Source organism: Ursus americanus, chromosome 1, assembly GCF_024610735.1.
Source record: "Ursus americanus isolate L20-20 chromosome 1, mUrsAme1.1.p, whole genome shotgun sequence".
Lineage (NCBI taxonomy): Eukaryota > Metazoa > Chordata > Mammalia > Carnivora > Ursidae > Ursus > Ursus americanus.
The window spans coordinates 2,520,591-2,534,440 of NC_142127.1; the positions used below are offsets into that span (position 1 = coordinate 2,520,591).

Here is a 13,850-nt window from a genome sequence, read left to right on the forward strand (position 1 = left end):
TCAGTTGCTCCAATGCTTCCCTGTCCAACCCCTTCCATCAGCAGCACACACCCACAAGCACAAGCCTTCCCTGACCTCTTCTGTCCGCCAGTCCCCCTAACTTCTGTCTTCCTGCCTGCCGGCACTGGTACTGCAACTCCAGCAGTACCCACCGGGGAACCTTCGATCCACCGAAGCTACTACCACCTTTGCGTTATTCCTTGCTGCTTTTCATGGCCTTTCCCTGCTCTCCCTGACTCATTTCCTGTGGTCCATTACGATCACTTCCTTGCATAGAGCCCCCACTTCCTTACCCCCCCTTCACTTTGTCAGAACCAGAGTCAAATTCAACTTTCTGCTGAATTTGTGCAGCAGACTGTGGTGGGGTAAACAACCATGTTGGCTGGCCTTGCTTAACCTCACAAACCTCCACTAGGATCTTATAGGGGACCAACACAGAATGCTTTCTAAGCCACTCTCCTGGATAGCTGTTTTACCTCTGCTCCTCTCAAAACTTCCACACCTTCTCATCCATGTTCACTACTAGATGATGAACTTGTTCCCTACTTTTTGAGAAAAATGGAAACACCCAAAAGAGAATTTCCACCAACTCCGGCTCTTACATCTCCTTTCCTGCCAGCATCTGTATCCCATGCTCTACTCATCAGTTACTATGAATGGACTCTTGGTACTTTGCTGACCTCAGCCTTTGTAGCCTGATCTCAGCCTTTCTAACCTGCTGAGAACAGTGCTGTAGCGCTTCTCCCTCTTTCCTACTTAATCAGTGTTTTCTCGCAAGTGTATCATTCACATAGTAAGTATAAACATGCTGTCATTTCTTCCATCTTAAAACTCTGTTGAGCCACCTTGCTCCACTACCTACCTCATTTTTTTCCTCCTATTTTCAAAGAAAATAAAGGAGTTATGTGTATTTGCTAACTCAAGTTTTTCTTCCAGTTTCTTTCTCTCGTTTTCACTAAGGTATAGAAAACTGCAAAGATAATGCATGTATGCCGTGATTAGTTAGCACAAGTGAACACAGCATACAACCACTATCTAGGTCAAGAAAAACAACATACCAGCACTTTCTCCCAAAGGCAACTAACCAGTTTTTCTTTTGACTCTGTTGATTTGCTTTGCCTCTTTTTGAACTTCTACTGAATCATACATTACACGTTTTTGTGTGAGTCCACCTTCCTTCCCTTGGTTTGATGTAATTCATCCACCTTATTGCATGTGATAGTAATTTTTTTATTGCTATATGAAATGCCATTGTATAACAATACCATAGTTTATCCATAGGTCTTTGGGTGGTTTCCAGTTTGGGGCCATAATGTTATCCTGAATGTTTTTGTATGACCTTTGATACATAGGTAAATGGGTACCTCGGAGGGGATTTGCTGAGTTGGAAACTATACTTATGTTCAGCTCTGGTGGACATTGGCAACAGTGTTTCCAAGTGTTTATACCCCTGCACTCTAAGCAGCCCGTGGGGATCATTGCATTCATAATCACCAACAGCTTGTTATTGGCAGTCTAAATTTGGTTGTTCTGTGGATGTATAGTGGTGTATCTCATTAGGTTTAATGATTTTCTTTGCTTTTTGGGGGGGTAGTTAGTGGAGTTGGTCTTGTTTATTTTTTACTTTTTATTATGGAAAACTTGAAACATAATAAAATTTTGAACATATATTCGTATACCCATTATTCAATTTCAGTTATCAGTTTATCAGCTCAGGGACAGTTTTGTTTAATTACATACCTACCCACCCCCTTCTACCATATTATTTTGAAGCAAATCCTAGAGAGCACGTCATTTCATTTGTATATATTTCAGCATGTGTCTATTGAGGTACTCACTAAAAAATATAATAACCTCATAATATTAAATATCTAGTCATTGTTCAAATTTCCAGTGGTCTCAATTGTCACAAAGTTTTTGTTTAATTTATTTGAATCGGTATATTATAAGGTGCCCACATTGTGATCAGTTGACATGTCTCCTAAGACTCTTCTATAGGTTTCCTTCATCTCTTTTTTCCTTGAGATTTCTTTGTTGAAACTTGGTCTGTTCTGTAGACTTTTCCCTCTCCCTGCCTGGATTTTGTCAACTGCATCCACATTGTGTTAGTTTCCTAGAGCTGCCATAACAAATTACCACAAATCTGGTGGCTTAAAACAACAGAAATTTATTCTCACAGAGGTGCCTGACTGACTTAGTAGAGCATGTGACTCTTGATCTCAAGGTTGTGAGTCTGAGTCCCGTGTTGGGTATAGAAATTGCTTAAAGATAAAATCTTTAAAAAATAAAAATTATTCTCACAGTTCTGATGGCTAGAAGTCTGAAATCAGGATGTGTCAACAGAGTTGGTTCCTTCTGAATGCACCCAGTGAAAATCCATTCCATGCCTCCCTCCTAGCTTCTGGTGGCTCTTGGCAGACCTTTGGCTTGTGGACACATCACTCCAGTCTCTGCTTCCACATTCACATGGTCTTCCTGTGTCTTTATGTCTCAAATCTCCTTCTCCTTTTTGTGATAAGGATACCAGTCATCGGATTTAGGGCTTACACTAAAGCTAGAAGGCTCTTACTCTGAGATCTCTAACTTAATTACATTCACAAAGACCGTATTTTTTTATATTCAAAGGTACAGGGATTAGGACTTGGATATCTCTTAGGGACCACAATTCAACCCACTACCCCTGTGGTGTAGTTTTGCTGTTCTTGTCTCTTCCACACATTTTCTCTTAAGTTGTTACTTGAATCTAAAGCTTGATTAGATTCATATATCTTTTTTTTTTTTTTTTTTTTTTTTTTTGGCAAGAGCACTTTATAAATTAAAATGATGTTTGGTGGTCACCCTTTTTGAGATGCTAACAGACTTGATGATCACTATCTAGATCCATTAATTAGGCTTTGCAAAAATTCTGGTTTTAGCCATTTTCTTTCAACCCCCTCTTGTCTAGCATTTGCTCTCACCACTCTGCCAAAACTAAACATGTCACGATTACTCACAGCTTCCACATTGCTGAGCCCACTGGTTCTCAGTTTGAGCCATTTGTGGCCTCTACTGCATGGCATAGTTGACACTAACTTGACCAACTTTTCTCATTTGACTTCCAGGAACTTTCTCAGGTCAATATAAATACATAGACATAATAATAATCGTGAACACGTAATGTGGATTTCAAGTTTGATAATGAGTAGAAAGAAGATGTGGCATACTAGAAGTATCAGCTAAAAGAGTCACAGTGGTTGCTTCCTGGAGAGAGATGGGCAGGATATGGGGATGGGGACCTGCTGTATTTTGTTAAAAGCTTTTTAGTGCAATTTGGCTTTTTTAATAATGTATCTGTATTACTTTCGATAAAATTTTAAAATCCACTTAAAAATGGATTAGCCAGTGTAGTGCTTTTATTTTGCAATAGGTATGCCTAGCAACTATGTACTTCCTATCCTTTAATGCCCTCGGACTGTTGTTTTCTGGGTTTGTCTGGTCTCTTTCAGAATGGCAGTTCGGAAAACCCTCATTCCTCCTCAGCCTCCTGAAGTGGCTAGCCCTCGAGTGGAGAGCTCTATGCGGAGTACATCCGGGTCACCTAGGCCTGCAGGGTGAGCACATAAATGTTATCACTCTTGCTTCCAACTGCTCATAATTGGGGAGGAAAAAGTCTAACACATGTGACAAATTTTACATAATTTGCCTATGTGCATCTTTTTACATCCACTTTCTAGCTGTGTGACCTGGACACATTGTTCAGCCTCTCTGATTATTATTTATGAATAGCCGTATTTATAACATCTGCTTCATGGAATTCTTATGTATTTAAATGAAATGATGCATTTTAAAGCATTAAGGACAGAGCCTGCCTCACAGTAACCCCCAGTTATTATTGCTATCAAATATGGCATCATAGGGCACCTGGGTGTCTCAGTCGGTTAAGTGACCAACTCTTGGTTTTGACTCAGGTCGTGACCTCAGGGTCATGAGATTGAGCCCTGCATTGGACTCTGTGCTCAGCACGGAGTCTCCTTGAGATAATTTCCCCTTCTGCTCCTTCCACTGCTCATGCGCTCACTCTCTTTCTCAAGTAAATTAAATCTTTAAAAGAAAAAAATGATATCATGACAGTAGTTAATATATGCCGTTTTCTTTATTCTTTTTAATTCCACAAGTAATATTATTTTGGGAAAGAGACACTATAAAAATATTTAAAATATAAAGTGAAAATCATTATCCTGTTCTCCGTCTACCTTGCCAATCCACTGGCCAGAATTGTATAGATTGGTAACAGTTTTGTTAAGTATCTTTCCACGTCTTTCTCTATGTACACATGTAGATTAAGTCTTAAAAACAGGATCTTGCTGATTAGATTGTTCTACATCTTGCAGTTTTTACTTATATCAGTTATAGCTTGCCATGGTGATGATGTATTTATCTACTTCATCATAAAATTTCATTCAAAAAAAAAAAAAACAAACTTCATTCAAGAAAAATTATTGCCTTGTGTGTGCCAGGTACCATTTTAGAATCTGGGAATATAGAAGAGTGACTAAGACAAAGTCTCCATTTTCCTTAAGCTTACTTTCTAGTAGGTGTAGAGAAATAAATACGTGAAGAAAAAGAAGGCAGTGTGAAAGGAATGTAAGGCAACAGGAGGAAGAGGTGATGCTGTCCAGAAAGCCTTCTCTGAGTAGAGGTTTAAGAGCACAAAGGAACAGTCACATGCTTCCTGATGTCCAACTGCGTCAGGCCGAGGAGAGAGCAGGGGCCAAGAATTTGATGTAGGAGGACATGCGGTAGTTACTTTGCACATTAGTGCAGAAAAGTAAAAATAACCATGCAGGGGGAAGCTATGAAAAATTATCTTAATTTTAGGGGGTGGGGGTTGTGCTTATTCTATGACCTTTAAAATGTTATGAAAATACTCAAAACTCTCTTATCATCAGTTACCATATATAGAGAAGTGAAAAAAGTAGTAAAACTAATATTTATTTGTTACACTGTAATTTAAACCCGAGAAACACTGAGAATTAAAGTTTTATTTCTTTTTAAAAGGTAATCAAGAGTAGTTGAACAGTGCTCGCTACCTCCACATTGTGTAACTCAGTGGTGAAGAGCACAACAGTCCTTCCGTGCGTTGGTGAATTGTCATGATCCTTTCTAAGTTTGGATCTGCTTCTGACATTTTATCCTTTGTCTTTTCAATGGTGGCAGATTATCTCCAAGAGTTCCTTTAATGTGAAACTTTTTGCCAGCATCACTTCTTAGGGACATCTTCATCCTTTTCATCAGAGCCCTCTGCCCTAACTAATGCATGGAATCCGGGTGCGCATTTCACAGCAGCATCTTTTTTTTTTTTTTTTTAAGAATTTATTTATTTATTTGACAGAGATAGAGACAGCCAGTGAGAGAGGGAACACAAGCAGGGGGAGTGGGAGAGGAAGAAGCAGGCTCATAGCAGAGGAGCCTGATGTGGGGCTCGATCCCATAACGCCGGGATCACGCCCTGAGCCGAAGGCAGAAGCTTAACCGCTGTGCCACCCAGGCACCCCTGCAGCAGCATCTTTTAACTGTGCTAGTGGCTTCACCAGATAGCTTAACATTAATTCATCAAAATTAATTTATTAACTTTTTAAATAAACCAGCCTTTACTGGCCAGAAAAGGATTTGTTGTTATTGTTGCTTTTGTTTTTCATTCTCCTTGTAAGTGGCCATTTTCTTTCAGTGTGGCAGCTAACTTTAACACTTTGGCCTAAATGACTGGGATTTATTTATTTACTCATTCGTTCATTCATTCATTTATTTATTTATTTAATAGTCATCAATCCAAAGTAGAAGTAAATACTGCATTTCACCATAGTGGCTTTTTGCTCCTAGTGCAATTTCAACTAAAAGATGAGATGAGATGACTTTACTATCTTCCTTTAATATTCATTGGGTTCTTTCTATGTGGTCCATACCATATCTTCATACAAGCCTAGGGCTCATCCTGTCTTCTCTTTGCTGTTGCCCGTTCCAAGTCTTTTAATCACATCCAATTTTACTTCCAGAATTACTGTTTTTTTCCTGCATTTTCGTTTTTGTTGGCCAGTTCTCACTCTCTTTCTGTCATCCATTATTGTAAAATTTCACCTTAGTTTATCCCTGGGAAACAAGAAACAGCACAGCTCCACACTTTACCATCTGCATAAACTAAATAACAGATGTGCAGTGACCATTCACAGACATACTTCAAAGGAAGTGATGTGATTGGTCGTAGATCATGGTGCGTATCTGTTAGTTACATAGTGATTTGTGGACTGAGGAGCTAGCAGCAAAGTTTGCATAACATTGCATAAAGTTTATGTAACTACTTACAGTTAATATACAGTGGTAACTGAAATTTGAACAGATTGGTGGGGCACTCGTGTAATATAGTTACATGATATAGTAGAATTCACACATCTCAGGATCGTACAAAGTCAGGACTGCCTGTATGTTAGGAACTCACAAGGAACAGCAAGAGAACAAGGGGATAGTTACACATCATGGTTCAGAGATACAACTGAGGGCCAGATGATGTAGGGCTTTAAGGGCCATTCAGAATCCTTTGGATTTTATTCTGGGTGAGACTGAGAGCCATAGGAATGACATGATTTGACTTATTTTTAAAGATTACTCTGGCTACTGTGCTGGGAATAAACTGCAAGAAAGCAAAAGTGGAAGCAGGGAGACCCAAGTGAGAGATGATGGAACCTTAGACTATCATAGAGGCTTAGACCAGAATGGAGATAGTAAAAGTCTTAAAGAGTTCAGATTCTGGATATGTATTGAAGGTGCAGCTGACAGAATTTTCTGATAGAGAGAAGGGGAGAAACCAATGATAGCTAGGAGGTTTTGCATGGGAATAACAAGGGAAAAAAAATCTAAGAATTTAGTTTTAAATATTTTACTTTTGAGATCTCCAAGTGGTTAGACACAGCCAAGTGGAGATGTCACGTGTATAGCCCACTAAAAAATTCCAAAGTAGATCCGTTTCTAGAATTGAAGATAGAGATCTGTGCTGGGGATTAAGTTTTGAGAATTTTAAACAGATATATGTTTTTTACACCGTGAGAGTAGAAGAAAGTCTACTGATAGTATAAATAGAGAGTAGAGGTGGTACAAAGACCATGCCTTAGGACATGTCATCTTAGGAGATGTAAAATAAAAAACTAGAAAAGGAGACTGTATTCCTGTACTATGTGATGTTCCCAGATGTGTTGGTGCCATAGTTAGTCCTCCTTTAATGAACACTTAGGTTATTTCCATTTATTACTGTAATAAACAAGTAATGCAGTGCATCTTTTTGTTTACTGTTGAGCCCTTTTGCAAACATTTCTCTGGAATATATTTCTGGAAGTAGCGTTACTGGGTCAAATTACATGTAGAGTTTAAATTCTGATTTCCAATCACTGTACCTGTTTATATCCTCATGAAATGTGTTCCCATTTTCTCCATGTTGTTGCCAGCATTGGATACTAAATTTTACAAATTTAATACACTACCTTTTTTGCTTAAAGTGTTGTAGGTTTTGTTTCTTTTTTTTTTTAAGTAGCACTAGAGTTACTTTTAAAATGCTAAGAAAAAATAGGGTTCCTAAAGGTGAAAAGCACTCTGTGAAGTACAAAAGTATATTCCTTGTAAGCAGCAATATGTGCAGAAACTTGGGTGAGAGGGGGCTATTTTCAGAGTCTTTCCTGGACTGAGTATGGTTCCGAGATAGGTTGTGGAGGTAGGGCACTGCACAGGCAGGCACCCAGCTGGCCTTACTTGCAGTTGGCAGTCTGTTTCTGTGGCACCTGAAAGAAGAGAGCATTTGGACTGTGAAAAATAACTAGCTAAAATCAGAGCAGTCTCCCCACACTCCCACGCCCAAGTGAAAGGAATCTCATGTAAATTGCTGTTTTTAGGAATAGCCCAACTCATTCACTGATGAGTAATAAAAGGATCTTCATGTGAAGATAACTAAAATTAAAAAGTAGAAGAAGAACAACAAAATATACTCATTTGTTCAGTAAGAACACTTACCAGAAAAGCAGGACAGATGAAACTTATTTTCAAAATCTGACTATGAATTTAAATTACTTAATGAAGTCAGCACCACCTCAGTGAAGGAAAACACACAGAGATGAAATGCAGACTCCCAGGACTAAATGACAGAACATAAAGGGATGACACATGAAGGGACAGAACTCAGTAAAGATATAAAAGAAACCACAGAATGAAGGCAAAATTAAAATAGAAAACAGTGTAGACATAGAGGATAGAATTGGGAAAAGTGAGCAAAATTTTAAAAAGAAGCAGAGATAAAACAAAAACCATATGGAACATACTATGATACAAGTAAGATCTAAAGTACATATCAACATCTCAGAAACCAATATGTGATTTAAAATTGAGGACACATTAATATTATCATTAATGTATTCTTAAGTGGCACACAAAATTTGTGTATAATTACTGGCAGCTTAGATTCAGTAAAATACTGAAGTCCAGTGGTGGTGTTTAGAGATAGTGGGGGAGGGGGTTAAGGGAGGGAGGGGGAGTTCTCAGTACATCTTTTGAAACATGAATATATTACCAATTCAAAGCCAAAAGATTAAGGAAAATTAAAATATTATAAAATAGAAAATAGATAAAGTAAATCTAAAAACTGTTCGAATAAATTTAAAAACAATTTTAAAAGAAGTCAGATAATAATATAAGCTATTACTTACATAAACTTAGGTGTTTTCTGTCAGTCACTAATTCATCCTCAGACTCTCCACCAAACCTATCCTCCAAATACAGACAGATCTGTCAGATCTCTCAGTTCCATTTTTTTCTTGATTATATCCCTCCCTCCTTGAAGCCTTGCTTTTACCTAATCCAGTCTGCACTGGTTGCTCTCTGGACTTGGTGCCCAGCTATTATCCCTGGTGTTCCTTTTGTCCATCATGCTCTGAATTCCCTTCAAGTTATCCCTGGTGCACGTATACATTTCCTTTTCCTTGGTTTACTGTCTGATTTATTAGAGCATCTCTTTTGTGGTAGAGAAGGAGTATATAAGATGTCAGGGTTTTTTTGCATATCAGAAAATGGCTTTATTCTGCCATCACTCTTGTAGCAAGAATTACTATCAGACTCCACTCAGTGAGCCAGAGACCTTGTGGTGTTAGTGAAGGACTAGCCCCTCATGTAGCTACCTACACTTGAGAGGACATCGATCAGCTGGGGGCTCAACTCCAAGCTCAAACACTGTGCAGTGCACTCACTCTTAAGTCTATTTTCTCTTTGTTGTTGACATTGGGTAAATTATATTGATCTGTCCCCAACCCTACTGATTCTATCTCCGCTCTACTACTGACAGTATACAGTGAGTTTATTTGGTCAATTGTATTTTTTAGTTCTATCATTTACATTTGGTTCTTTTTATAATTTTGATTTCTTTGCTGAGATTGTTCTGTTTTTTTTCATTTATTTCTAGTGAATCTGTCATTACTTGTTGAAGCACTTTTATGATATCTGTGTCCTTATCTGATAATACCTTCATCATTCATCTCCTATTCAAGATGTGATTTTCCTGGCTCTTGGTTAGATGAGTGGTTTTCTGTTTGGACCTGAACATTTATGGTCTTATAAGACCCTGGAATTTATTTATAGCTTAATGTTTTAGCAGTTCTCCTCTCAGACGACCCAGTTGAAGAAGAGAAAACATTGCCTCCTTACTGCCAAGTGGGGGACTGAAATCCAGGTTCCCTGCTTGGCCTCTTTTGACACCACTTCAGTGGTGAGATGGTAGAGAGAGGATGGAGGTGCCTCGTTATGTATGGCCTGGCAAGTGTGAAAGTCTGGGGTCTCCAAAGCATTTGCAAGAGAGAATGGAAATGATACCACAGTTGTTTCTCTGGCGTTTCACTGGGGTAGAGCAGTTACTGTCTGAAGGTTTCCCATCTTGCTGAGCTGCTCCTGTCTTGGTTCTTTGAGCAGACTTTTCTTAGGACTTTTGTCTGCGCCTTTTGACATTTCTGCATTGTGGTTCTCCAGGACCCAGTCTGGAACACATGAGGCAAAAAGGAAACCCAAGGAATTCACTGCTGTGTCATTCTTTGGTCCTGAGGTCCCTAGCCAGTCTACCTTCATCTTGCAACAGCTATTCTATTTGCATTATATGTAATACTCATGATTTTCAGCTATACTTAGCAGGAACAACAGGAAAAAGTAGATCTGTGCCATCTTTCCATAAACAAAATTCCTACCTGCACTCTTAAATAATACAATGGCTGGGAGAATTTGAAATTGGAAAATCTCTTTTTCAGGGCGCCTGGGTGGCTCCGTTCATTAAAGGTTCAGCTCTTCATTTCAGTTCAGGTCAGATTCTCACTGTCGTGAGATGGAGCCCCATGTTGGGCTCAGTGCTGAGTCTGCTTGAGATTCTCGCTCTCTCTTCCTCTCCCTCTGCCCCTTCCCCGCTCATGCTCGCTCGCTCTCTCAATAAATTAATTAATTTTTATAAAAATCCCTTTTTCTTTGTAGGTGATATCTTCAACTTATAGCATTCTCTTTTGAAGTTCTTAATATGAAAACCTGTAAATGTATAGCAAAATAGAGCAAACAGTATTCAACTAGACTTAATTTTTAATATTTTGCCATATATTACCTTTTTTGTGTAATTAAATTACAGAATTTTACTTTTAAATACTTGTGCTTTTTGACAGTTTAATTATAATATGTCTAGGTGCGGGTTCTTCCAATTTTTCCTACTTGAGTTAGTTGAACTTTTAGATAGATTGAAGTTTTTCATCAAATTTTAGGGAGTTTTTGGCCACTCTTTCTTCAGATATTCTTCCTGCCCTTTTCTCTCTGCTTCTGGGACTCCCGTTATGTATATGTTGGTTTACTTACTGCTGTCCCAAAGATATCTGAGGCTCTGCTTATTTTTCCTCCTATACACCCCCCCCCTTTTTTTTTAGTTTCTCAGACTGGATAATCTCAGTTGACCTACCTTTGAGTTTATTGATTCCTTCTAATGGCTGCTGAAATATGTGGGTTTATTTTTTAAACTGCCATTTTTTAAAAAGTAATCTCTATACCCAGCGTGGGGCTCAAAGCACCCCAAGATCAAGAGTTGTGTGCTCTACCGACTAAGGCAGCCAGGCACTCCTAAAATACACTTTTGAGTCCTGTTAGTGGTTTTTTTTTTTCCTTTCAGCTCAACTTTTCAACTGCAGAATTCCTTTTTGGTCTTTTTTTATAATTTCTGTCCTTTATTAATCTGTTTGCTGAGACATCATTTTTATGCTGTTCTTTAGCCATGATCTCCTTTAGTTCTTTGAATATATTTATAATAGATAAATTCTTTGACTAGTAAGTCTAACATCTCTGCGTCCTCAGTACAGTTTTATTGCTTGCTTTTTTCCCCCTGTGTTTGAACAGTGCATTCTTGTTTCTTTACATACCTAGGAATTATTGTTGAAAACTGGGCATTTTAAACAGTATAATGTGGCAGCTCTGAAAATCAGATTCCCACCCCTCCCCAGGGTTTGCTGTTGCTGTTGTGGTTGTTCGTTTAGGGACTTTTATAAAATAATTCTTTAAAATCGATACCTTTGTCTAGTGTAACCACTGAATTCTCTACTGTATTAGCTTTGTAGTCAGCTAATGACTGAACAGATTTTGTTGAATGTCTGGAACCAATAAGTCTCCTGTGTTTGCCAAGGACTTCTGTGTGTGTCTTAGGATGACCCATCAACACTGAGGCAGGCAATTTTACATCTCTTTCTTACTTTTTTCTTCCTGCTTTCACAAAGCCTCGTACTCAGCCAGAGGTGAGAACTTGTGTCCTTCTCAGTCCTTTCCTGGCATAACCACAGTCCAGGGTATGCACATCGTCCTACATGTGTATGTTGCTTCCTGAATTGTCAGAAATACATTGGAGCTTTTCAAAGCACCTGTGGACATTTCATTCTCCAACTTTTCTTTTAAAGCTTTTTGGGTAGCTTATTGTTTGCCCTACCTGTTATCATCCTATCATACAGCATTTACATCTAATTTTTACAAACAAACTCTGTAAGGATAAAGCTATTTACACTGAACAAGCTGGGTCAAATAAGACAATCTTGCAAATGGGAACAACCGGACAGGTTATATAATGAGAGTTCTTTGGTAAAGAACCCCTCTGTTAGCTTACAGGCTGCTGGTTTTCACTGTGAGCATGGACTGTTGGTATGCATGCCTACCATGGCGGTGGAGATGAACAGAAATAGCACAAGTGAAATACATCAGAGTTTACTGGTCTTACTGAGGTTCAGCTAATTTTCTTGAATAATTTTGCCAGATTATTAATTTCCAGAGTTCTGAAGAAAACATTTGGCATTTTTGTCACCTTTTTTGTTGCTTTTATGAAAGAGAATTTTCAGAGATTGTTACTCCCACATTTTTGCTGATGTTTCTGGTTGTTTTATCTTTTAATTCTCTTTAATTCCAGAATAATTTAAGACTCACAGAAGTTATAAAGATAGTACAGAAAGTTCCCATGTACTCTTTACCCAGTTTCCCCCAATGATTACATCTTACATATCCCTTGTACTTCTTCAAAATGAAAAAATTGGCAGAGTGCCTGGGTGGCTCAGTTGGTTAAGCATCTGCCTTCAGCTCAGGTCGTGATCTCAGGGTCCTGGGAATGAGCCCTACGTGGACTCCCTGCTCAGCGGGGTGTCTGCTTCTCCCTCTCCCCCTCCCCCTGCTGTTGCGTGTGCGTGCACATGTGCACACTTGTGCTCTTTCTTTCATGAATAAAGTTATTACAAAGAAAAAGAAAAAATTGACATTAGTACAATGCTCTTGACTAACTATAAACCTTATTAAAATGTCACCAGTTTTTTTTCCTTTGGTATATACTACTTTGAAATTTCACCCATGAATAGATTTATGTAACCATTATCATAATCAGAATGTGACTCTGGGGCGTCTGGGTGGCGCAGTCGTTAAGCATCTGCCTTCGGCTCAGGGCGTGATCCCGGCATTCTGGGATCAAGGCCCACATCGGGCTCCTCTGCTGGGAGCCTGCTTCTTCCTCTCCCACTCCCCTGCTGTGTTCCCTCTCTCGCTGGCTGTCTCTCTGTCAAATAAATAAATAAAATCTTAAAAAAAAATTATAAAAAAATAAAAATAAAAAAATAAAAAAAAAGAATGTGACTCTGTTTTATTGCCACAAAGACATTCCCTTATTTACAATCATACCCTTCCCCCAAACCTAACACCTCGCCACGTAGCTGTGCCACCACCAGAATTTTGTCATTTTGAGGGTTTTATGTAAATGGAATCTTGTAAGTTACTTATGTTATTTATATAATTATCTATATAATTTTATTTACAAAATTTATATATCTGTATTTATAGAAGTTATATAATTTATATATTTATGTTTTATATAACTGTATCTATATATATTTAATTGTATATCTATTTTATAAATTTATGTAATTATATAATTATATATCTATATAATTATATCTATATAATTATATAGATATGTAATTATATCTATATAATTATATACATAATTTTATATATTTATATATAAATTTTATATTTATGTGGTTTATATTTTATATATTTTATTTATATAATTATATAAATACATATTTCTCATACAGTAACCTAATGATGCTGGCTGATTTTCACCCAACATAGTACTCCTGAGGTCCATCCAAATTATAGCGTGTATCAGTAGTTCTTTTTAGAGTGGGTAATGATATATCATATGGATGTATCACAGTTGTTTATCCATTTGTTTATTGAAGTTCATAGGGGTTGTTTCCAGTTTGGGATTATTACAAATAAAGCTGCTACAAACAGTCATGTAC

At 37.9% G+C, this 13,850-nt stretch overlaps 1 protein-coding gene and 1 non-coding gene across 14 annotated transcripts in view; one reads left to right on the forward strand and one right to left on the reverse strand.

Moving 5' to 3' along the window:
* Positions 1-13,850, forward strand: part of SAP130 (Sin3A associated protein 130) — a 79,267-nt gene that overhangs the window by 41,517 nt on the left and 23,900 nt on the right. For 10 of the 13 annotated variants that reach the window (XM_045777685.2, XM_045777686.2, XM_045777684.2 and 7 more), the window contains one exon: positions 3,486-3,590. The exons of the other annotated variants lie outside the window; for them this stretch is intronic. In XM_045777685.2, the coding sequence (XP_045633641.2) occupies positions 3,486-3,590 (105 nt within the window). The remainder of the gene's footprint in view (positions 1-3,485; positions 3,591-13,850) is intronic. 13 annotated transcript variants of the gene reach the window in all.
* Positions 9,102-9,249, reverse strand: LOC123779523 (small nucleolar RNA SNORA62/SNORA6 family). Its single transcript, XR_006776212.2, has one exon. It is a non-coding gene; the product is annotated as a small nucleolar RNA SNORA62/SNORA6 family (small nucleolar RNA).